The following is a 24785-nucleotide window of genomic DNA, read 5'->3' as shown; positions in this document are numbered from 1 at the left end:
TTCCCCTCATAAACAAAGCTAAAAGTAACAATCACAGCTTTCCAGAATCAAGCAATTCTTTTACCTACATCTATTATCTTCAATCCCAACGACACAGGTGTTCTCTGTCTTCCCCATTTTACAGATGAGCCAAATTAGACTCGGGAAGACTAAGTAGCTTGTTTATGGTCACAGTGGTGGAACATGGCAAAGCAGACTCTGGGCCAGGATCTGTCTGACCCCAGAACTTGCATGTGTCATCTTCCATTCATCCATCCTGCTTCCCAGGTGAGATAAAGAAATAAAGCCAATGTGTCAACCAGGTAAATTAACCCTGGGGGTTTGTTGCTTGACTGTTTTAAGCAGTTCCTGGAACATATTCTCAAGTCAACCCAAAATTCTTTGTCTTTCTCACTCTTGTCACATGTGAGTGCACATGATCTTTCTCTCTCTCTCTCTCTCTCTCTCTCTCTCTCTCTCTCTCTCTCTCTCTCTCCACACACACACACATATGTATATATGGGTGCAAATATTTTAGGGCAAAACACTATGAACTGTCCAGGTGATGGTGTTGAAAGCCATACAAGTTACCTTTACTGCACCTTCATAACTGACTGGGGTTACAGTTCAGAATAAGACTTTCCAGGGGAAAAAGGGCTGAAGCAGAAGTAGAGTTTCCTTCTTAACCCTTGGGAATCAGAGGACCCCCTCTGCAAGGAGTTACTCTATCAACCTTCCCATGGTATACATTTTTGGTTTTTGTGGGGTTTTTTTTTTTTGGTGAATCTTCCTTCTGCTATTATACTTACATTCGTGGTTTCCTCAGACTCTATAAATATGAAGAAGCTAACATCTCCAAACCAGGCCCCTCTTCCTAGAAGTCACTGCAGCCAGAGCCCAGTTGTCAGAGCAAATCCTGCCTCCAGGAGGAGCTTGGGTTATCTGTTTGCAAGGACTGGGCTGTTCTCTCACCCTGGCTGTGGACAGTCCCTTCACATGTTCCTTGAGAGAGAACTGTTGGTCAGGAGAGAGCCCCAAAGTCATATATTAACCGCTCTCTGCATAGGTTATATCCAGCAGTCCCAGGGATTTTATAAACTCCAGGCTTAAGAAGAAAACTCCATTCATTATGACAACAGCCCTCCCTCTTCAAGAAGTCCTAATAAATGAGCTCATATTTCTGTGACCTCTAAAATACACAAGGTTAATCATCTTCCATGAGATGCTCACAGCTTCTTGACTTCTCACTGGTCGAAGGCATAATTTGCTAATGAGATTAAAATGGTTTTCCCCATTCAACTCTTTTTCCTTGCCCTCTTTTCCTTCTTTTCCTACTGATGATTTTGGTTGATTAATCACCTAGGAGGCTGGTGGGATCTTCCTGAGCCTAAGACACACACACCTCAGCGCCAGGTTACCAAGCGAGTGCTGTTGGCGGTGACTGTGAGTGATGGGCACGGGAGCCTGTTTGGGGCCCCTGGGAGGAGAGGGATTGATTCCTGCAGCACCTTACCTGGATGTCCATCAAACACGCAGCCCAATTCCCACCCTACAGAGGCTCCCTCTTACTGGCTGGCAATCTTATTCCTTTCACAAATAATGATCTTCCCAACTTTCTGACGAGAAGGCCGAAGCCTTGTAGCACTTCTCCCAAGGGGAAAAGTCTGAAGGAGTTCAATGTCTATGTCAGGCTGGGACAGCTCCTGTCCCCCAGTTCTCTAGAAGCTTCTGAGGCTAACTGCTTAGAGGGGGGGAGGGAGNCTTTCACGGCAAAAGGGAGTTGGCAGATGTGATCAGGTTGAGGATTTGGCAGATGTGATTAGGGTAAGGATCTTGAAATGCGGGGATTATTCTGGGCTCTTAGAAGTGGAAGAGGGAGGCAGAGTAGGGGAAAGAGAAGGAGACACCTTACAGAAGAGCAGTCAGGGAAAGGCAGGCCGTGAGCCGAGCAATGTGGGTGGGTTCCAGAGGGTGGACAAGGCACGGGGTAGGTTGCCCCCTAGATCTTCCTGCAATGAAGACAGCCCTGGTGACTCTCCTTGTTAGCCCAGTGAGAGCCACAGGGGCGTCTCATCCTCAGAGCTGTAAGATGCTAAAGTTGTGTAGCTTTAAGTCACTAAAATTCTTGCAATTGTTCAAGCAGGAATATGATAATATAGCACGCTTGAAGGGCCCCCTAGGGCTCTATAGAACACAGAACTGCTGCTCTGGGCCTCATGGGTGGGGACCATGGCCCATCTTGAACATTAAAAACAATGGGTAAGATTTGGTCACCAGCAGTGGCAGTGAGCCATACTCTGGGGACCCTCCTGGAGCTTCCGAGGTCCCCAGCTCTTAGAGAGGACTCGGATTTGTAATGGAGCAATCATGGTTTATACTAGACTGTGTCTTTCATGGGTATTTGGTTCCTGTCCTCAAAGGCTATATAAGCAACAGGGCGATTAACTGGGCACCAGTGAACCCTGTGGAAGCCCATGCATAACCAAAACGTGCCCCCTCTCCTGGAAAGAAGGGAAGCAGCCCCTGTACACCCAGCACGAATCCCACCTGTCTGGTCTGAATAAGTCAGAGAAACATCCAGGTGTGCTCATGCTCTGCCTTCCCACACCTGCCCTTCCCCAGGTTCCTGAAGAGTCAGCATCTCTCATTTCTCATCTCTTTCTCCTTTCAAGAAAGGATAAAAGATGCTTTTCCTGGGAAGTCTTTCAGATTGGCACCCAGGACTGGACGGAAGTGCCTATGTGGATAGGGGCTAGGAGGCCAGACTTAGCTGTGGTCTAGCTCCAATGACAAGGGACTTCCTCCAGTAACACACCAGGGCCTGAGGACAGTGTGATGCCCAGTGGAGTCAGGTCAGGCACAAGGTCAAGTCCCTCATCTTCTTCTCAGTAGGGTCATAAGCACATCAGCTCTCAGTGCATCCGTCCTGCCTCAGGGATCATCCGCTTCGCAGCCAATGAGGAACCAAATGGAACACGTCCACCAATCAGCCCCGCTTCTTCCTCCAGAGCCACGTGGACTGGTGACTTCAAAGTATTATGCAAATGCCAAATACTGGTATAATTGAGTGACTTTCTGCAGCGGCTCCAATTCTAAAATGCAGCAGCTTTATCGCGAATGCATATTCATCAGAACTATTCCTGCTAGTCCGTCTCGCAGATCAGTGGGGAAAGTGCAGAACTCCATCCGCTCAACTGTACGCCAAGTGAAAGGGGCTAGGATCAGCACCAGAGGACGGCTGACAGGCAAACACACCCTGAGGGGCCAGGGCGGGGCAAAGAAGTAGCAAGAGAGGAAGAACCCACCTGTGTATGCATGTGCCTGCGTACATTTGTGCATGTGCATGCGTGTGTGTGTGTGTGTGTGTGTGTGTGTGTGTAGTGCATGCTCAAACACCTATAGGGGTGGTGTGGGAGGAGCCCGCATGTGCCCAGACAGCACTTAGAGTGACCCCAGAGAGCAATTAGGAAGAAAGGTGGAAGTCTGGATGAAGAAAGGTAGAGTCCCATCAGACAGTGAAAAGCATGTCCGAGGGACCCTGCCAGTTGGGGTGCTCATTGCTTAACAGGGTGAGGACCTGCCCAGGGTGGGCTCACTGTGGGACACCAGCTCACCTCCTGGCTGCCCGGGGAAGAAGACATGACCTAGCAAGCACGATTTCTGATCTTTTTCCTGATAGGCCTCTGCTCTTGGCCCTTCCTAGGTTCACCTGCTGGCTTCTCCTCCCAGCCCACGGCTCTCTCTTTCCCTTCTCTCCATCATGCTCTCTCCTTCTCGGGGGAATCAGGGCTGTGGACTTGGCAACAGTCTGGGGAGCCTCAGGGCTGGGACACCTCCACCCCAGAGACCAGGTTCATATTCGTCTTTGATAAGGAGCAGCTCCCTGAGCAGAGCAGGTGCTAGAGATGGGTGACGAAGGCAGCAACTCGGGGTCCTCAAAGCTTCCCCAGCTCTGGGTCCCCTCACAGCACGGCTGCCAGGTTGGAGCCAGACAGGGCACCAGGAAGCTCCTGGGCCTTTCCCCGACAGGACAGAGTGACGCATCTCAATGCCTGACTCTCCCTCCCCCTGTTCCCCTTTGTGTGTCTTCCTTGCCATCTCTGTCCTGATCCCTCTCCTCTCTGGAGGTGGGGCTGGACACAGATCAGCGTGTCAATGTGTGAGAGCCACCAACAGCAGGGAACCAGCCTGCAGGGCCTCCTCTGTCCTGCCTCATCCGCCAGCACTCTGGTCAGTACAATCTTCATATTCATGCCCCACAGAGAGCTTGGTCTACTCCAGCCCAAACAGTCCTACCAGGGAACGGCATCCCATTTTTAAGGATAGCCAAAGTCTGCAGAGCTGAAAACAAAGCAGAAACCCGCTGTGGAGAAGTAGCAGGTCACTGCTGGGGTTTTGGACATTTTTATTTATATTTTTCTCCACCATTTCTGGCATAACGTATTCATCTCGTTGCTCTACCTACAGGTAGGTCTCTCCAGACATTTCCTGTTATATTTGGAATCGATTTTATACAAAAGCAATTAGTTAGTTCTCAAATAGTTCTCACCTACTATTTTATAAGACTGGAGAGAATGGTGCTATACAATTTGAGGAATTTCCCCCTGGAGAGAACACATCGTAAGTGCTCCCCAAGGACTTCTTAAATACTGGACTAGGGCTTAGCTCCTCATCCCTATCAAGAGAAAATTCCGAACCTGCACTAGGTGGTGGTTACCACTGGGGTCACAGCACATTGTCATCTGTGTGTCCCTCTGCCTTGTGCGCACCCTGTACCTTCCCTCCCTGCCCTCCAAACAGGACAGACATACCACGCAACCAGTGGAGTCCAACTTGCGATCGGAAATGCAGCGGAAGTTCTTACTGCAGCCCCCGTTATCTTTGCTGCAGTCTCGCACTGGCCCAAAGGAGTCTAAGAGAACTTCCAGGCTGTCAAAGGAGGATGAAGTCATCAGCTCCTCTCTGCAGGGAGAAAGAGTGGGAGTCAAGGGGCTTCTAGGAGCCACAGTGGTGCTACCTTCCATCTCCTACCTGGTCAACTGGACCAAGCCTGGCTTTGCTCTTATAAAATTAAAGATCAACCATACAAGGAGGCCTGAACTAACAAATTATGGGCATTTTCCACATCTGGGAAATGAGCCAAAGCTACGCCTGGTCAAAGAAGGAAGTCTAAACTTAGGCAAGGACATTAACATTTTATTGCCTGTCAGTCCTTGGGGTATGTGGGAAGTGCTTACAAACTCTAATTTTATGTCTTCTTCCAGTGAATGAGCCTTGGGGTGTGCAATATTGACCCAGATAAAGAGCAGATCTTGGCACCACGTGTGGGGAATTTAAAGGCAACCTGCCAACTTCTCCTTTCGGCTTGTGGTGCCTTCTTTCCCAGCACCTAGAACCTTCAAGGTCACTTCTCACTCTGCCTCCCAGGCCAAGGGCGGACCCTCCGCCGCACCCTGAAGCCAGACCCACCTGACCTCCACTGCATCCTCCATCACGGTCATGTCGGTCTTACACTTGGCGGAGGGATTGATGGCCAGTTCTGCTGGCGGGATCACAAAGCTCTTGCTCAGGGGCAGCCACATGCCCTCGCCCAGGGTGTAGGTGAATCTGCAGGGACACAGCACCAGGTGGTCAGGCTGGAGGATCACCACCCACACGCGGGGATCCGGCACTCAGCCCCACGGCCCTCTTCAGAGAGGAGGGTGGACTGCCTTTCGTGGAAGAGACCCGTGAGTCAGAGGGAGGCTGAGGGCCTGCTCCTGCTCACTTGGCCATCTGGCTGGAGGACTGATCATGGAGCCCATTCACCAGATACTAAAAGGGGCTCTCATCAAGTCACAAAACGTGAGCCTCAGCCTTCTTCAGGCTTAAAGCCGGGCTTCCCCTGTATTAAGTCAGATATAATTGGAAGCGGTTTAATTGGAGAGAGAGGAGGCCTCCCACCCTCCTCAGCCTGGGGCTGCACACCCACTGTGGTAGCCATGGTTTCTCCTCGTGCCTGGAGGAACCCTGACTAGGAAAAGGCAGGAAGAAAGCGCCCCTTCTCTGGATTCTGTGACAGGAACAGAGATGACTGAAGCCAGGAGCCTCCAGGGAGGAGAAGAGAGGGGTGAACAAATGAACCAACAGCCCCACGTCTATTCTCCGTCTATTCTCCGCACTCCCACCCACACCTTAGCAAACGGTGCTAACCCTTGGGAAACAGGGAAGATTTGGGTGTTTTTATTCTTATAACAAGGGCTAAAAGGAATGAAAGAAACAATCAGCATTTCAAGGGAGAGCTTAAGGAAACCATGAGAGATTATTTGTTTATTTATTCATTCATTTCATTTCAAAGGCATTCAAATGCTCTGTGTTCACAGTCAAAAATAGTCTGTGGGATAAAAGCCAGTGTGGGTGGGACATCACGAGGCTGTGGCAGTCGTGGAAAATGGAGGAGGTGCACAATTAAGCAGAACCAGTGCGGTGCTGGTCACAGCACCCCGGGAGAACCCCGCTCCTCTCTCCCTCCTACCCCCTGTGTTCTCCTCTCCACCCTGGGCTGCCTGAGATGCTAGGAAAGCAGATTGAAGCTTCAGAGCTTTTATGAAAAGTGCAGTGGCCCTCTCCAGAACGCTGGCCACAGAACAGACCCAGCATGCTCCCCACGCCATTTCCACCCACACCCTGACAGACAACCCTCGGCACCAGAGCTGCAAGAGGAGAAGGCAGGTGACAGCTTAACTGTAGGGACTCTCAGGAGAGAGGCAAAACCTCTAGGTAAGGGGTGTGTTCAGGACTGGGGGGTTTCTCTCCCATTTCTGCCTTGACTCCTAGTGTTCCACTCCCCTGACCTGCTGGGAGCCATCAAAGATGCTTCTTGACCTGCAGGAGGCATTGCTCCTTCTACCCCCAGGGGCACCAGGTATTAGGTGGAGCTGGGCGTGAGCGGGAGGGGCCTGCACCAGGGGAGCTGAGCCCACTACTTGGGGGATCAAAACACTCAAGCTTCATTCTGTTGTGGATCAACTAGTGAAACTGGAGACACAGCAGCCCATTTACACACACACACACACACACACACACACACATTCTTCATCTGAAATATCAAGGAGCAGATTCAGGGCTAGCCATGGCCTCCAACATGCCTGGAATCTGGGACTTAAGGGTTGCTGTGGGTTGAAGGAAACAGCTTCCAAGAATTCCTATGATTTCACTTTGCATTCCACAATAGGTCTTGAGCCAGCAACATTACACTAAGGCAGGCTCTGGTCAGGACACTGCTGTATTATAATATATTGTTCCACAGAGAACGTTTACACAAGTGAATGTACCAGGGATGAAGCAGTTCATTGGACACAAAGATGGGTATTTGTTTTCTATTTTGGCTTTGAAATTATAATTTTGTTTTGATTATGTAAGATTTTGGGAAACTGTTGGCAGTTCTAGTACATTTCTGATGGTTCATTTTTCTTTTGGAAGAAGGGAGTCTATAGTTTCTCATCTCTCTTTTCCCTTTTTCCTCTGCATATAGTCATAGGGAAAAACAAACCATGGTTTTCCCCAAAGCCAACTGTGCAATGGCACCCCACACACAGGGGGCAAAGTCCAAGCCCCCAAAGGCATCACGTCACCCCACCTACATCTTTAGCTCCTCTCTGCAAAACCACTTCACTCTGCTCCTGCAGTGCCCACTGTACTTTCTCAAAGCATCCTAATTTCTCATCTCTTTTCTTTTGTTCCTAACATTCTTTCTTCTGGATTTTATTCCCTTTTTTCTTCTCCTGAATTTGATTCGTCTTAAGACTTAGTTTAAAGTCACAACTCTTCCAGAAATTCCCCCAGAACCTTGACCCTCAACCTTAGGCTGAGCAAGGGAGTGTCCTCTGTCCACCTTACACAGAGTCCTTGCTGCCCCTAAGATGCTGGACTGCACCTGTCTTTTCCTGTGTCCATCACTGTTAATAAGGATGACTCCCCAGGATGGCCGAGGACAGCCCCAGCAAAACGCCCTGTTTACCCTCCTGACAGCCCTCTAAGTGTCTGACAGCCCTGTCAGTTTGACCCCTCTTACCAATTCATCATCTGATATTCTAACAATGTTAGTAGCTCCCCAAGGTCACTCCTTGGTCAGTGGGAAAGATGGGGATGGTCCAGTTCTCAGGTATGGATCACAGTAGCTTTCCAGCGCATGCTGGCTCATGCCTAAGAAATTCTAGAGCTTTCTTTCATCTGCAAAATCTACTGAGTAACTCCAAAAGCCAAATATAGAATATGCTGTCAGAGAAAAGCTGTGTCCTGAAATTTCATCTGTCCCCCATTCATGAAGATTTGGCAGGAATGACTCCCCAAACCACCAAACAGAAGGTAGGTGGGCAATTCCAGCACTCTCCCAAGTTGGGCCTTCTCTGGGGACAGCTGGTGAAGACCACTGTAGTGATGGCTCAGCTGCACGCTGCATGGTCTGTTGAGCAGAGCCTGAGATTTCTGTTCAGAGGCAAACATTCACCAGAGAGCACTGGATTGAATCAGCCTGTGCTCTCTCCATGGCTTGGCATGGAACAGAATGCGGGAAAACAGATTAAAAAAAAACATAATAAAAAACAGATAAATAGCTTCAACCTGACATCTTCACTCTTTCCCAGTGCAGGTTGTTTCAAAATGAGATATTGTTCCCAGGGATGCAGGTACACTTGGGAAGAAGGCCTCTGAGAGATAAATTTGATTCACCACCACAGAGTCTATGGGAATGAGGTGAGGGTGCCATATTGGATGGGTTTGATGGGAGGATTCAGCTGCGGGGGCCAGTGTCCTTGTAGACCCTCCTAGTCTAGTTTGGAGTTGCAGACTACTCTGGTTATCTGGGATTGCAGATTTCCAAGGGGGGTGGGCATCAGATTTCCTAATCTGATTTCAAGTCCTTGGGAAATGCCTGAAATACCATCTGTAGATAGCTACTGAAGGCAGGCTATTCAAAATTATGTGTTACATATTAAACCCTAAGAGCCCTTGAGGGTGCCACCCCTTTGCTCAAGAAGATAACCACCTCATTGGGAAACAAATAGGCAAATTAAAAATAAATCTGAAATAAAGTAATTGACAAGTAAATATCAAAGTCATAGAAATTTGGAGGGGTAAAAGTTGTGAATTGTGCCATGGATGTGGATTGCAGGAGTGTGGAGCAGTATTTCTTAATCCTGGCTATGGACTAGAATCCCCACAGTGCTTTTAAAAAGCATTCATTCCCCAGCCTCAGCCACACCTCTCTGAACTTTTTTTTTTTTTAAAGAAAGAGAGAGGGAGGGAGAGAGAGAGAGAAGAGAGAGAGAATTTCAATATTTATTTTTCAGTTTTCAGCGGACACAACATCTTTGTATGTGGTGCTGAGGATCGAACCCGGGCTGCACGCATGCCAGGCGAGCACGCTACCGCTTGAGCCACATCCCCAGCCCCTCTCTGAACTTTTTAATTAACTGGATTGTACTGGGTCCGGTCATTGGTCCTTCTAAAGCATACAGGAGCACAGTCTCAGAGGACCAGAGGTAGAGACCGCTTCCTGGATGAGACTGTAAACTCATTTTTTTTTCCTTATTAATACCCAGGGACATTTTACCACTGAGCTACTACATTCCCTTGTCCTTTTTATTTATTTATTTGAGACAGGACCTTGCTAGGTTGCTGAAATCTTGGTAAGTAACTGAAGCTGGCCTTGAATTTGCTCTCCTTCTACCTGGGATTGCAGGCCTGTTCCACGGTGCTGGCTAAACTATAAAGTCTTGAAAGCAGGGCCTTTCTTGGTCATATCTACAGCATCTGAAACAGGATTTTGCACAAGTAGGGGTCAAGAAATGATTGGTTAGAGAGTTCATCTACACCATGAAAAAGGGTAATGTTAATATTAGGAGGACAAGATGCCTTCTTATTAAAGGAGAGTGTATGAGAAAATGTGCAGAAGAGGTGATATTGGGGGCAGTGGATCAGGTAGAAGACAGATTTGATTAGGAACAGAAGGTTCCAAATGAGAAGAGCAGCTTAATTAAAAAGAGTTTGATGTTGACACTCGGTGATGGAAAGATTTGAATATCAGAGCTTCAGTTTTACTCAATGGTTCAGAGACATGTGCACTGGCTTGGAATTCAGCAGGACACTAAGACATGAGTGAGCCGGCCAGCAGGCAAATGGCCCACTACAGACACTGACCAGGTCAGAGACCCTTCCAGAGTAGCCATTAGTAGGTGGTTGACTCAGATTCCAGAGAAGTTTTGAATAAAGTTTCTAAGTCCTAAAATAAGCACACTATGACCTATGATTTCCATTTGAGAGACTAGTTATTGTCATATTAGGGACGAAAACTAGTAATCACTTATTGCTGAACCCTGTGGATCCTGATTTGGTTGACCTCATGGATTACACTACATAACTGCCCTCCTTTGGGTACTTAGGTATCCCATCCAGCTGGCTGCCGAGTGTGCAAACATAAACAGTGTTTGTGGGGATGGAAACACAGCTTTAGGCAAGTTCTGCCCTAATAGCAGTTTCATTAAAAGCCCTCTTTAGTACCAGCTTTTAGGGAACAGGGAACTTGAGCATGTTAATCAGCAAAACTCCACCTGCTTCCCCATTGCCTTACGTTACTGCCCTTGGAAGGCCTTGGAAGACTAGCAGTAGGAAAAAGGAAGGGGAAAGTCACAAATGGTAAGTCATTGTTGGAAAGTTTAAATGACCAAGTCACAGTCCGAGGAATTCAGCTGACATCTCTTAGAGCACAAATACTCAAAAGCAGCCCGTAGCCAATGTCATTAACATGACCCAAGCTGCCCTGGGAAAGACCCTCAGGAGAACAAAGGGCAAGGAGAGGACCTCTGAGGACGTAGTTCTGGAAATCCACACGTAGCCAAGAGCATGCTGAAGGAGGGAGAACACTGCCCGGGTCAAGCCTGCCCATCCCACGCTCCCTGCAGGGGCACGAGAAGCTTTAAAGAGGTATGAACTCCAGAGGCCAGCAAAGGAGCAAAGATGAACACCTAAGCCAGGAATAGCCCACAAGGAGGGTCTGGGGAAGGACTCAAAGAGGTGGTAGTGCGTGAGCCTCGGCAAACCTCAGGGGAAGGAAGGAAGGAAGGAAGGAAGGAAGGAAGGAAGGAAGGAAGGAAGGAAGGAAGGAAGGAGGGAGGGAGGGAGGGAAGGAAGGAAGGAAGGAATGAAGGAAGGCAGGCAGGCTGGCTTGCATTTGTCCCATCCCACGCGGATCACCATTTCTCCAACAATGCATGCGGAGGTGGAATTCATCCTCTGACATCAGCCACTAGTGCAGGACTGTTCCCTTTGTCTACTAGCAGGGTGGCTCATGGAGGGGGCTCTATTCCTGTCCACACTGTCAGGCCAAGTTCAATCTCTGGCTCTTAGCAAATGTACATTAAGTGAAGGAACAGACTGGCATGTCCTAAGTCTAAGATCTGAGACGGGACATGAGCTTGTATTCCAGATAAGGCCTGCTGTGAATTCAGCTTTCTGAAAATCCAATAGTTCATGGCTGGCACCCAAATTCTCCCTGGGCTGGTGGGCCTTTCTAATATGTGCTATTCACAGATATGCTGGTAGAGATTTGGGAGGGACTAGAAGCATCAACTCTGATCAGGAGGGCAATAGATAAAAGAAAATAATGATGAGGTAGAGTTTAGAAAAGGGGAGGCAGGGGCGGGAGCGATTAATTCTGAATAATCTAAGTCTCTATGAGGAAGGTGCAAATTAGATGCAGAACAGAGCGGCAGAAACTGACATTAATTGCCCGTTCTATGCCAGTTTCTGTGCCAGAGACCTTCCCTGCATTATCTCGTATATCCCTCACAATAATCTAGCCAGACGTGTAACAAAGCCCCACTTAACAAACGCAGGAACTGGAGGTTCCAAGAGGTTAAGTAAATTATTGAGGTTCGTAGAGCTGGTGAGAAAAGAAACCAGGCCTCAAACAGAATCCGACTTCTAAGTGGTCCCTGCTGTCACTGTGCATGCTTGCGGGGCAAGTGCTTGTATTTCTAGGTGGGCAGAACAACTCTAGTTGTTTCCCATTTTATAGTGTACTGCTAGGAAAGGAAGTTTGGTGGGAAGTGGGACACGGGGCAATCAACCCTGGACAATCAACCACTTACCTGAATATTTTATCAGAGGGCTGCTCTCCCAAAACCAGGTCAAAGCCTCGCTGAAATATTGTGTAAGGCCAAGGCCTAAAAGGAGAAACATTATTCAATTAAAATCCACTCAACAAACACTCCCTTCGTGCCGGGCACCACGCTGGATGGTAAAGACCCAAAGATGAAGAAGACACAGTTCCCACCCTCAGGATACTTACAAAGGTGCGCCTGCGTGACCTGGAATCCTAGAATATGACCAGGAACATGCTCAACGTAAAAATCTCTGAGCCGTTAGGAAAGCAGAATGTAATAGCATGACCACTGGAACTGCGCACAGAAGAAACTGTGCACAGAGGAAATATTAAGCGGAAGCTCACCCAGCCATATTGATGGTCCTTCAAATGGACATTTGCAGAAACCTAGTTCTGTTCTGCTTAAGAAGGGATGTAAGGTTTCTTGAGGGAGACCTTTGGGACCGGGCAGTTTTGCCATGGAGGCAACGTCTGACAGGGTCAAGAAGAGCTGCCCAGCAGACCCCTGCAAAGATTCAGCAAACCCCCTAGGTCAAGGGCCACTGCTCACACAGGGCCTCCAATGTGTTTTCTCTCCTTACTTAAAAGGGCTTGAGGATTCAGGGTTCTTGATAACTTCCAAATATCCTCAAACATTTTGATGTCACTCATTCAAACAAACAACTGACATAGTATTTTAGAATAATTATTAATTAACTTTAAGCCTTCCTAGGTATTACCACATGTGCTAGAAAGTAGAAAAGTAGCTATCTGGTTACTAGCTCAGATATCTAAACCCAAAATTATTTGCTCATTCAAACAAGACCAAGTGAAGCCCAAAACTTGTGTTGAGTACTGAGCTATTGTGCATACTGGAGGGCCTTAGTCCTCAGAGTCCCGAAACTTACAGTCTTAAAACTAATCCAATTATTGAGGATTTTACTGTAGAAGTTCCTTTATTTTCCAAGGATTTCAAAAAGTCAGGAGAAGAAGGTACAGTTATTATTTTGGGCTAAATCTAATATTAGGCATTAACCTTGGTATCACCCAGTCGAGGGCATTTGGGGAAATGTATGGGGATGTTCTCGGATGATACCATGATAGGTGGGCATTACTTACATTTGGAAAGAAGGGCTAGGATGGCTCAGGAGAGCTCTGGAAAATTTCCCACATCCTACAAGCTTTCAAATGCCATTATAGTCATTTCCTTAAGTATTGAAAACCTGCTTATAATGACCTGAGCCTAGATGATAACTCCATTTACATATAAACACAGAATAGTTTGCAGAGTTTTAAAGGTGAAGAAGATGAATTTTCAGGTAAATAACTACTATGTAAATGGAAGATTATACATTGTGTAATCACTGGGGTCCTCTTACAATGCAGCCACATTAGTCTCTGTTGCTCTTGTATATATCATGTTCTATAGCATATGTTACATTTTGGTGATTTTGTATTAGGTGCAAATGGCTTCCAACTTTATTATTTCTTCTACTGCAACAGAGTGTTTACGAATTAAAATAGTTATTATATCATTATAAATTACTTTCTTTGGGGGGGGCCAGTTCTGGGGATGGAACTGAGAGCCTCGCACCTGCTAAGCAAGCGCTGTATCACTGAGCTACTTTCCCAGCTCTGTCAATTACCTTATTATTTCTCCTCCTTTAATTACTGTTAAGCATATTTATTTGTTGAAATTTTGTGCATATGGATTTTATTATTTATGAAATTCATTTAAGAATGATAAGAGATTAAAAATATTTGCTGAAAAATAGTATTGGGTCCAATAGGGTTCAGAACCATCAACTTAAACCATCAACCAGCCAACTAGTTACCTCCTCCTGGGAGTCAATAGTCATAAGGGGAGGCCACTGGAGCAATATAAAGGAGCAGCTAGGATGAATGTGTTCACTTTAATGCCTACTATTTATAAATACTTTATTCCTGAATAATATCTGATCTAGAGATACCCCAAGGCTCCAAAATGTTCCCAAATGCTACTCTGAATAACCCTTGCACGGAAGAATCAGTGTCCCCACAGATGCTCTTTATGTTAGTTCTGTTTACTGGAGGTGAATCCACAGAGTAGGGTTTGCATCTGATTCTGTTCTGCTTAATAGTAAGTGATAGCTTATGGGCAAATAAAAATAGGCATTAATTTAAGAATGTCTACAATTCATGAGGAAAAAATAATCCATATGCTTTCAGACATCTAGAAAGGACAATAAAAAGAGAAAAGGGACTTGCAACTTTGTCTCCTCTTTTTTGGAGAGAATCACATTTATTTACTCTAAGTTGAATACTTTTAAATAACACACATTTTGCCTTCAAGTCATCTCTAATATTCAAAACTGGTACGATGTGTAATTAGAGTGAATTCTTGGCACAGATTCTATGTGGTTTGGAAATATATTTTGAGAAGACAAAACTTAGGACTGGTGTTGATTACAATGTGAATAATTAACTGCATTGAATGATACAAATAAATGTGCATCCAGGACCTAGTTAATGAATAATGAGCTTGGAGACATTTATTATGCACACATCCACATGTTGCTTATAAAGGTCAAAGAGACCTACTCTTGATGCTCTGGAAAACAGTCAACTCATGCTGGGAAGGGCACAGATATGCAGCATGGACCCCACCCTGATCCCAGGTAGAGGTGGCAAGGCCTAGTGCTTAGGGCAGGAGCTGTGGAAGGAGCCTGCCCATTACAAAGTCCAGCTCGGCCACCAATCCCTGTGCCAACTTGCTCAAATTCCCCAATCGTTCTGAGTCCCTACATCTTCACCTATTGAATGAGGCTGATGGTAGCAAACATGTTTACCTGGCAAGGTGGTTAAAAGGAGGAACTAGTTAATATAGTTAAGATGCTCAGAAAGGTACCTGGTGTTTCATCAATGCCTTCAAAACATTTATTAAGTTTAATTTACTAATTACTTGACTCAAATATAAATCCTATGTAAGAAGTGATTCCTGCTTTTCCTTAGAGGAAGAAGTACCTGTCCCTAAGGGGATGCCAACAGAAGGCTTTAGCTGAAGAGGAGACCAGGGTGACCAAGGCTCCCCCACCCACTGCCCAGTGATCATGTCATAGGGCAGCTAATTATGCAATGTTGACACGAAAGTAAAGACAAGGGGAAGAACATACTGTGAAATGGTGAGAGAAATTAGTTGCATTTGCATTGGCAAGAAATAAAAGGGAACTTACTTATTTCCTTCCATTAGTCGGGGAAGATCTGCCAGAGAGACAGAAACTCATACTTGTTTAGCAGGTAGTTAGGGAGGACTGTGTGTGAACTGTGATACCAGACAACAGGAATTGGATCAAAGAGAATCTTGCCCTCAAAGGAATCTACAGTGTTTCTGAAGAAATACCCGGGTTCACACAAAAAGAAGGGAATGTTAAAGAGAAGGAGTGTTAAAGAGTGGAGTCCCAGACCGCGAGCTGAGCGGTGTTGGCGGGTGGTGGATCAACCTTCCCGGGTGCATGGAACATGTGGTGGGGGAGGTTGGCCCACACGACTGGAGAGGCCACAGGGAACAGGAAAAGCCGATTACCTGGGACCAACTGAAAGAGGTTTCTGTGATTTCTATATTAGGGTTCTTTGAGTTTTAAAGTAAGAAAACCAAAGTGGCTTCACCAAATAGAGGCCCCTCACCGCGTCATACATCCAGGCTTAGAGGGAAGTAGTCTCTGGGAGGCTGGAAGCCAGGTCTAAAGCACCTTCTCATTGTTCCTCTCCCTTCTTGGCTCTGTCACTACCCTGGGGCCTTACTCTTCCACGTGGCTAATGAACATGGCGGACGGCCTCCAGCAGCTCTGGCTCCTGTCTTCTGGGGCTCAGACCTCAGGGGAGACCACCCTCTTCGTCATCAGGGAAGAGTGATCTACCCAACAACTGCTTGGCATTTCCTGGGTCTGACGAGCACCGGGAGCAGTCTCTGGGCCGGGAAGCAGAAGCACCTCAGCACATGACAGCTCCCGTTTGGTTCTGAAGTGGAGCGAGGAGAAGGGTAAGAGCAGATGAAGCCGTTTCCACTGGCTTTTCTGGATCTGCTCGTGGAGGAAAGCGGAAGCAGCGGCGCCACTGAGAGGACAGTGTCAATCTGCATTTTGTGGGAAGGGTGATCAGCCGTGGAGGAGCCCCCCGGCGGGGTCTGGCCAGATGCGGGGTAGGAGGTTGAACCTCTGTCTCGTGTCTCCCCTTGGACATGTGGCCTCTAACATTCTCTGCCCTGCACTTGGCAATGCACTCACAAGTGAGTTTGGGAAAATCAGCCGGACCAGAAGTCATTTGGATGGTGGTGAAGATTTTCATTCTGACTAATTGAGACCCTGAAGATCGTCCTCCTCCATGGGCAACTACAGATGCCCTCCATGCACAGGAACCATCCCAGACCCGTTGCCTCAAGCAGAGGCATCATGTGTAGCTCAGAGGAGCCCCACTGGAGCGGTACAGCAGCCAGCAGAGCACACACACAACTGTGGATGCCAAGATATAAGGGTCATCTTTTGTCATTTCTTTTCTCTTCTTGTCTCAGAATATACCCATAGTGTGTTCAGTCTACTCTAATCACTGACAATTTCCAAGCATTCAGTTTCTCTCCCCAGCTCTCCTCTCCCTGAGGATGCATCAGAGTTGCAGATATTCTGCCTTAGTCCTGAGGGTGTGCTGGGCCACACGTCAACCATGGCCTTGACTTGCTGCTTGGCCTTCCTCCTGGTTGCTGGGGCATTTCTTCCACTATGAAACCTACAGCCAACTGAATGAGCAAAAGCCCTACAAAGATCACCCTGCCACACCTGGGCTTGGACAATCCCTTCATAAGGGTTCCCTCAGGGGAAAATGGACTCCTCCTGCTCTGCACAAGGGGGCTTTAAATGCTGCTCTTTGATAAGGAACTAACCCATTTGCCCACCTAACTGAGCACAGAAAACCCTGCTCAGAGGTTGCTGGCCAGCATGCCAGCTGACGGACTTCTTTGTGGAAGACATCACCTGGGAGGTAAGAGGAGCAATCAAGATGATAGGTGGGTAGGTAGATAGGTACGTAGAAAATAGATGGGAGGGGTAGAGACCACAAGAATGTATATAGGCATGTGTGTTTCCATGTATTATGTATGTATATGTGTGTCAGGGAGGGGGTTGAATCCTCTTTGAGGCAGAGGGAATGTCGCAGCTGGAGGCAATGATGAACCATATGTTTCATGATGAGCTTTTTAGAAACTAGGAATTTTTTTCTGAACTTCTATACTTCTCCACCTATCACCACCAGGAGCACTTCACAAATTAACATAATTTTTTTCCTAGTGAAATAACAAAGCATCCTTTCAAGCCTGCTGGTGGCCTACATTAGGCTAAGTTTCTGGGAGAAGCATTCCAAAATTTCTGCCCAGCCATTCACAACACTTTGGGGACCCAGTATAGAATGTCATCTCCATATGTAATGTGAGACGATTTTGAGCAATGTTTCTTCTCTTAACTGGATAAATGTGTTTCCAAGAAGGGAGCAGTGAGACAAAGATGGAACAGAGGTTTATTCAGAAGTGCTTCTGGAGAAAGGGAGTTTGCAAGACACGTGGGAAGGGGAGAGGAGTGAAACGGGGAAAATGACTTTTCTAGCTTTGTGCTGGCTGAGCCTTCCAGTGCCTCAGTTTACCCTGATGAAAAGACAGGGATGGTGATGTGCTACTGTCTTCCCTATCACTGCCAGTTCTGGGAGAAATAGGAATCTAGAATGATGACTGATCCCTAGACTGTCTGGTAAACCTGTGGCCTTATCAAAACAATGTGATAATGATGGATAACAATGCCCAAAGTTTACATAGGACCCCTTAGGGCCTTGGGGCCTTTGTAGAGATTTCTCCAGCTGGGATCCTCCCCTCTGACCTCCAATTTACTTGGATAATGCATATTATCCTTTAAGTTCAGCATAAAAATGATTTCCTAAGACAGGACTTTTCTGGCACTTCAAGACAAAATTGTGTACATTTGTCATATTCTCTTGTGGTGTCCTGCATTTTCTTTATAGAACCTGTAGCTATGATTAATACATTAAATATTTGGTCAACATTTCCCCTCACCAGTTACGAAGGCCTTGCTATCAGGACCACTGTATCCTCAGAGGGTTGTGCAAAAGGATCCCGTAGCAGGTGCTCAATAACGAGCATGGCTTTAGGTCTATACCCAAAGGACTTAAAAACAGCACACTACAGGGACACGACCACATCAATGTTGATAGCAGCACAATTCACAATAGCTAAACTGTGGAGCCAACCTAGATGTCCTTCAGTAGATGAATGGATAAAAAAAAATGTGGCAGATATACACAATGGAATTTTACTCAGCAATAAAAGAGAATAAAATCATGGCATTTGCAGGTAAATGGATGGAGCTGGAGAAGATAATGCTAAGTGAAGTTAGCCAATCCCCAAAAACCAAATGCCAAATGTTTTCTTTGATATAAGGAGGCTGATTCATAGTGGGATAGGGAGCAGGAGCATGGGAGGAATAGATGAACTCTAGATAGGGCAGAGGAGTTGGAGGGGAAGGAGGGGACATGGGGTTAGAAATGATGGTGGAATGTGATGGACATTATTATCCAAAGTACATGTATGAAGACATGAATTGGTGTGACTATGCTATGTATACAACCAGAGAGATGAAAAGTTGTGCTCTGTATGTGTAATAAGAATTGTAATGCATTCTGCTCTCATATATAAATTTTAAAAAATGAGGCTGGACAGGCCTGGGCTTCAGTCCTGGGTGAGACTGTCAGTAAGTCACTTGGCCTCTCACAACCTCAGAGGGTAAAATGTGGGTAAAATGACACCCCGAGTGGTTAAATGCAGATTCCAGAGAAGCCTTCAGAGCCCATTGAGCTCAGGGGTCAGGGATTTAAAAGACCAGCGGGTGCAGTGCCAACTGCATGCATTTGTGCCAACACAGAAATGTAGCCATAGGGTGTTGAGTTTAGATAAGGTGGGCGTGTTTCAGTGGTTAAGATAAAAGATATCCAGTTGACTGGCTTGGACTCTACTTACCTAGGACACATTAAAACCGGGAATCCTAAGAGCAGGTATATGCTAGGCAGCTTGTGGCTCATAGAATAAACCCAACAAACATGAGCTATTACCCATGACAATTCACTTTCCCACTTGGTGAATAGAAGAGGTCTTTCTAACATTAGATTTAAAAAATACATTGTGACCATCATGGTCTACTTTACAAACTTGCGTTACCTTTGAACATGCTAATCGTGTAAAGTAAAATTGGATATTTATGTGATTGTCTTCATTATTAAATGTCTGTTAATCGATTATCAAATTCACTGAGTAGTTTTTCTATGGAAAAGTAGCATATTCATCATTGACCAGTAAAGCAGCGAGGCACCATTATTTCATGCCACCAGACTATTCTACCCACATCTGCTCCTTGCGACAGCCATGCCAACACTGCTCCGCTTCACCTTCCCTCCGCTGTTCAGAGCTCCTCCAATGCCTCTCCATAACTTTTGGTGACTTCAGCGTCCACTAAGATGGTACTTAATGCTCAAGCCGTCCAGTTCCTTGGCCTTTCTTCTCTAACGACCCTGTCTCCCACCCTCCCTTCCACGTCGTATCCCACATTGCCAATGTCTGCAATCCCCTCTTGGTCCTGATTCCAAGAAATCCCACCACCTGACCCATCTCTCACCTTCCTGCCTCACTCCTTCAAATGCCACAGCAATTTTCTACCCTCCTGAGGCTGCAAAGCCTCTCATTCTACCAGCATATTCCTGACCCTCACCCACCTCACGTACTCTGCTCCCACTTAACTCAGATTAAATTCTGTCATTCATTGTAATCACTCTGTTCCACGTAACCTTGACTCCCACACCCTTCACTGCCTCACCACGCTCGCCCGAAACCCCCAACGGGGGTGAAACCCAAGGACCCCTGGCAACATTCCCGAGCCTGCACAAATGACTGCAGTTGGCGACCACACTGATGGGCCTCATTGTCAGTCTCTGACCACTCAACTCAAGTGGCTCTCAACACCGCTGGGTGATCAAACTGCCTTTTCCCTGTCCGTTCCCCGTCCCTCTCTCTAGATCACTATTTCATACCTTCTTCTTTCTCCTCAAACCTCTGGCACCTCCTCCCCTATCCTTGCCCTCAGCTAATAACCTGCTTCCTACGCAACTGAGAAAATAGATGCAATCAGAGTCCAGCTCCCCCCAGCACGTCCACCTACCTGCCTGACCCTGTGCCGATTACTCGGGCATCCTTATAATAACGAGGCAAGAAAACTGAGGTTCCCACTACAGGACCGCCATCTCAGCCCACCTTCCATACCTTCTAGGCAATGGCTTCTATGGGAGGTGCCATATGTAATTTTCTTCATGCGTAAAGTGAGAACCATGAAGTGCAGTCAGCTTCACATGAACTGTACGTTGTCAAACAAATTGTGTGTAAGTCAATTTCAGATTCTTGAGAACCTTGGTTATTAATTTTCTAATCAACTTTTGGGGCACTTTTCATTCTATATTTTGTGCAAGTGCACATGTAGCTGTGAAAACCTGTGCAAGAATGCATGTATCTATGACACAAGCACTGCCTGTGTGGCCCCATCATCTCCTCTGCAGAAAGGGGGAAAGAATACTAACCAGATCCTCAGCTTCACAGGATCCAATGAGTGTTTAACACATGCAAATAACTTTCAACAACCTGGGATACAGCAAGTTCCAAGTCAATGTTAACTATCATCATTTACAAGTTGATATGCATTCTGGTTCTAATGTTAAAAGGAAATTTTGCCTGAAGAAATTTTGGAGGCCTGTAAAATCATTTTGAAAAGTAGAGTAGCAGTGGCTGGGTGTGGGGGTGCATGCCTGTAACCCCAGCAACTCAGGAGGCTGAGGCAGGAGGATCTCAGATTCAAAGCCAGCCTCAGCAATTTAGCCAGGAACTAAGCAACTTGGCAAGATCCTGTTTCAAAATAAAGAAATAAAGAAATAAAAATAGCTGGGGATGTAGCTCAGTGGTTGAGCACCCCTGGGTTCAATCCTCAATGGAAAGAAAGAAAAGAGAAAGAAAAAAAAAAGGAAGGAAGGAAGGAAGAACGGAAGAGTACAGAGCAAAATGTTAAAATGCTACCCCACTCACTGATTTTGCAATCCAGGGACACACAGTGTCTCTAATAGTGACAATAAAAAAACATACATACACACATACATGAGTATGTACACAAACATAAAATTCACACTTGGTCTTTTTTGTCAAGAAAAAGTGAGTCAGAAAAGAAGGGAAGTGGGGGGCACTAGCATGAACTCCAGTTATGCAGAAGACATTGCTCCCTGGATTCCCCAAGCCTGACTTCTAGGGGAAAGGCTAGATATTCCTTTGACTCAGGGGTCATCACAGATGGCTGAGGGGCAGTTCACATGTCCTTGGATGGGGAAAGTTGGCTGAGACTTGCGTTTCCTTATATATTTTGAGATCAAGAATTATTTAAGGCGAAGGGAGAAAAAAACTTGAATGAGTCAGAAAAAGCGGATCATAGTCACTGCTATTTACTGAGCATGTACCATGTGCCAAGCAGGCACTATGCTCAGGACCATCCATGTACACTTGCACAGCTAGAGTGCTCCACAGCTATGTAGTGTTCTCCCCAGTTTGCAGAGCAAACAAAGGTTCAGCAAGGTTAAATAAGTTGCTCAAGTTCACACAGCTAGTAAGGGGCAGAAGCAAGGTTTAAAGTTTATCATACAGCCTGGGCTTTCTCCTACATCCTGCTCTGCCCCTGTCACCACTGTGGGCAGAAGCTGCTTCAGAAAATAGACAAAGATAGCCCTGAACCTACACACTGGCCAAGGGCTTACCTAGCCTATGCACATGTGCACCACAGCCATCTTTACAGATGTACCTGGCCTTCTGTAAAATATAACTGTCATAAAATCAGAAGTTGCAATGCAGCCTAGGAACTCATTGGAACCCACTTTTAAAAATTTCTGGATAATATTGAGAGATGAAGCATATTGAGTTCCTTCCTGTCCCCTTTATTGATGAAATAAGATATCCCAAATCTCATTACAATTATATAACACGTTCATTTGTTTCTGTACCATGTCAGACATTTTGATTTCTGAAGCTACACATTTTCATTAAAACAGTGTGATACAGAACTGAGATCTTCCTACATTCATCAATGCATCCACCAGAACAGATGCCAGCCCCCACCCACCTACATGTGGCTGTGCACGTGTGACACACACCACACACAGCCACCAAGCTCACATTGTCATAACTGCAGCATGTCCTTTGGGGTTTGGAGGGCCAGATGGCTGGTGGGACTTGCCATTGCTGTCCTCTCTTCCCCTCCTGGCAGGTGCTCTGTATAGAAAGCACTTATGCAGGGAGTCAGCCAAGAGCAGGGTCCCTTGCAGACCCCTGGGCCTGTCATCACTCACACAAACCATGGCCGGAAGGTGTCACCTTGGCTTCAGTTTTGTGGATGGTTCTGGAGTCAGACACATGTGCATCCACGTTCAAGGTCTGGATTTGAGTCCCTTGCTGGCTACATGAAACTGACACAAATAAACGCCTCACTTTCTTTTCCTGTGGGAAGGCAGTAACAGCAGCTATCTGTTCCTTAGGGCACTGCAAGAAGATTAAATGAATGAACGGATGGAGTTTTAGCACAATCACTGAAATACAGTTGTCACGTTCCCGGCCCCAGCTCTCTCTGGATTCTGCATCTAAAGGTTTTTGTGTTTTTTTTTCCCCCTGGGCTAATGCAAGCCCGGTCTCAAGTTCAGTCCTCCCGAAAGCTTGTTAGTCTCACTTACTCCGGTCCATGGACGCAGCCTGCTGGGTGTCCCTGACACTGTCTTTACTCACAAATGAACAGGACCAGAGCTTGGCAATGGATTGGCATAAATCCATTCTGCACAAGAAAAACAGTTCTGCGCCTATTCACAGTGGAATGCACCCTCTCTCTACAGAGGAGGGTGCAGAACCCGGCTTCCTCCTCTACAGACACATGTGTTATATTCCATCCCTCATGCAAGAGAAAAACAAAGGAGGGGCGCAGGGGTGACACAGAAGACTCAGCTTACGCCAGGGGGAACTGACTGTAAATAAACCAGGGAAGAATAAAATGTCCACCAAGGAACCGTGTTTCTACAGAGCTTTTGCCCTTTCCTCCCAGTCCTCTCCTAGCTACTAATTTGTCTCAATTCAACATATATTTAGCAAATTTCACTTTTAATTGAAGCACTCATTCATTTATTCATTTATTTATTTACTTGAAAAATATTAATTAACCAACTGCCATGTAAAAACACTTTGCTAAACACCATCAAGGGACCCAGGAATGATTTATATACATTCTCTGCCATCAAGGACTTCATTAATGTACTGAGTCATTCCCCAAGCATCTATTATGCACCTCTGATGAGCCAGACGCCGTGGAGAAGAGCAAGGTACACAAATGGAAGGCTGGGTCCCTGTCTGGGATCATGGTCCAGTGGGATAAAAAGACAAGTAAACAGACCACGGCATTGAGTTTGTCGATTTTTATGACTGAACAAGTAAAAGTCACCGTTGCATATTAACTAGTAGTCAATGAGCCAGTGTTTTTCATTTATTACTTCACTTAGTTCTCATTTTCAACCCTGAAGTACGGCTATTATATTATTCCCACTTAATAGGTGGGGAAAGAGAGGCTTAGGAAGATGAAATCAGTTTATCCAGAGTCACAACCTGACAGGTGGCAGAGCCAGGGCCTTTCTGGGACATCTGGGAATGCCCACCACCTGCTGCCACGGGAGGACAAAGGGAGCTGTGAGATGCACTGGTTAAAGGGCCAAGGAAGGGAGGACACTCGGAAAGGAGAGTCCAAGTGACAGGGAGCCAGTGCGTTCAATGCAAGAAGGGATCACATCCCGTTCAGCCGTCACGGAAGAGCCTCCTGCAGGAAAAGCTGTTTTAGATAAGCTCTGACCAGAGGGCCCAATCCGGGTGTTCGTGATGCAGAGAGCAGGGAAGGCTTGCAGCAGGAGGAAGTGTGGGACAAGGTGCAGGGACAGGTGGACACAGGCGACATCGGGAACAGGAAAGGTTCAGTCCCTCTGAGGTGCAGGGGCCGCAAGGGGGGTGGGGGTCAGTCATCTCATGGTGGTTTCTGAAGGCGAATCTGCACTTGGGTGGTCAGTAGTGGTTCTGAAAAACAGCTTCTGGGAAAGGAGGATACACGGGCCAGAGAAGGCCAGAGGCAGAGAGGCCATGGAGCAACCCGATGCCATCAGGGCTTAAAAGAATGATTAGGGGCAAACTTGGTGGGGAGATGCAGACTTGGGAGGAGGAGCCTCATCAGGCAGCTCTTTTGGTGGCTACTCAGCAGAGGCTGAGGGCCAGGAAGGGGTTTAAGATGGCCTCACAGCTCAGAGCTTGAAGGAAGAGGACAATGGCTTTACCCCTGAAACCAGCAGTTCCAAAGGATGCTTGTGGGCGTGGGGCGGGGGTAGAGGAGCAAGGAGGGAAAAGGCTGGGCTGAGAGGGCTGAGTCTCAGCTGGGAGCACGGGGCTGGCTGTGACAGAGGGAAGAACAGGGACAGGGTCTGGGGACGAAGGTAGAGACAAACTCCAGTGGTCAATCACTGAGGCTCAGAGAGGCCACATCGCCAAGATCATCAAAAG

The 24785-nt window shown here is 46.7% G+C and overlaps 1 protein-coding gene across 12 annotated transcripts in view; it reads right to left on the bottom strand.

The window, feature by feature from the left end:
* The window catches only part of Astn1 (astrotactin 1), a 283974-nt gene that overhangs the window by 78705 nt on the left and 180484 nt on the right, over nt 1-24785 (bottom strand). For 9 of the 12 annotated variants that reach the window (XR_007349995.1, XR_007349996.1, XM_048809982.1 and 6 more), the window contains exons 9-11: nt 12108-12182; nt 5449-5586; nt 4791-4941 (exon numbers count right to left, since the gene is read on the bottom strand). Coding sequence is in view for 10 of the 12 variants with exons in the window: in XM_048809982.1 (XP_048665939.1) it covers nt 4791-4941; nt 5449-5586; nt 12108-12182 (364 nt within the window). In the remaining 2 variants the exon portion in view is untranslated. The remainder of the gene's footprint in view (nt 1-4790; nt 4942-5448; nt 5587-12107; nt 12183-24785) is intronic. The other 3 variants (XM_048809979.1, XM_048809980.1, XM_048809978.1) reach the window with 2 other exon arrangements.

Source organism: Marmota marmota, unplaced genomic scaffold (genome assembly GCF_001458135.2).
Source record: "Marmota marmota marmota unplaced genomic scaffold, marMar, whole genome shotgun sequence".
NCBI lineage: Eukaryota > Metazoa > Chordata > Mammalia > Rodentia > Sciuridae > Marmota > Marmota marmota.
This window is presented reverse-complemented; position numbering and strand designations above follow the sequence as displayed.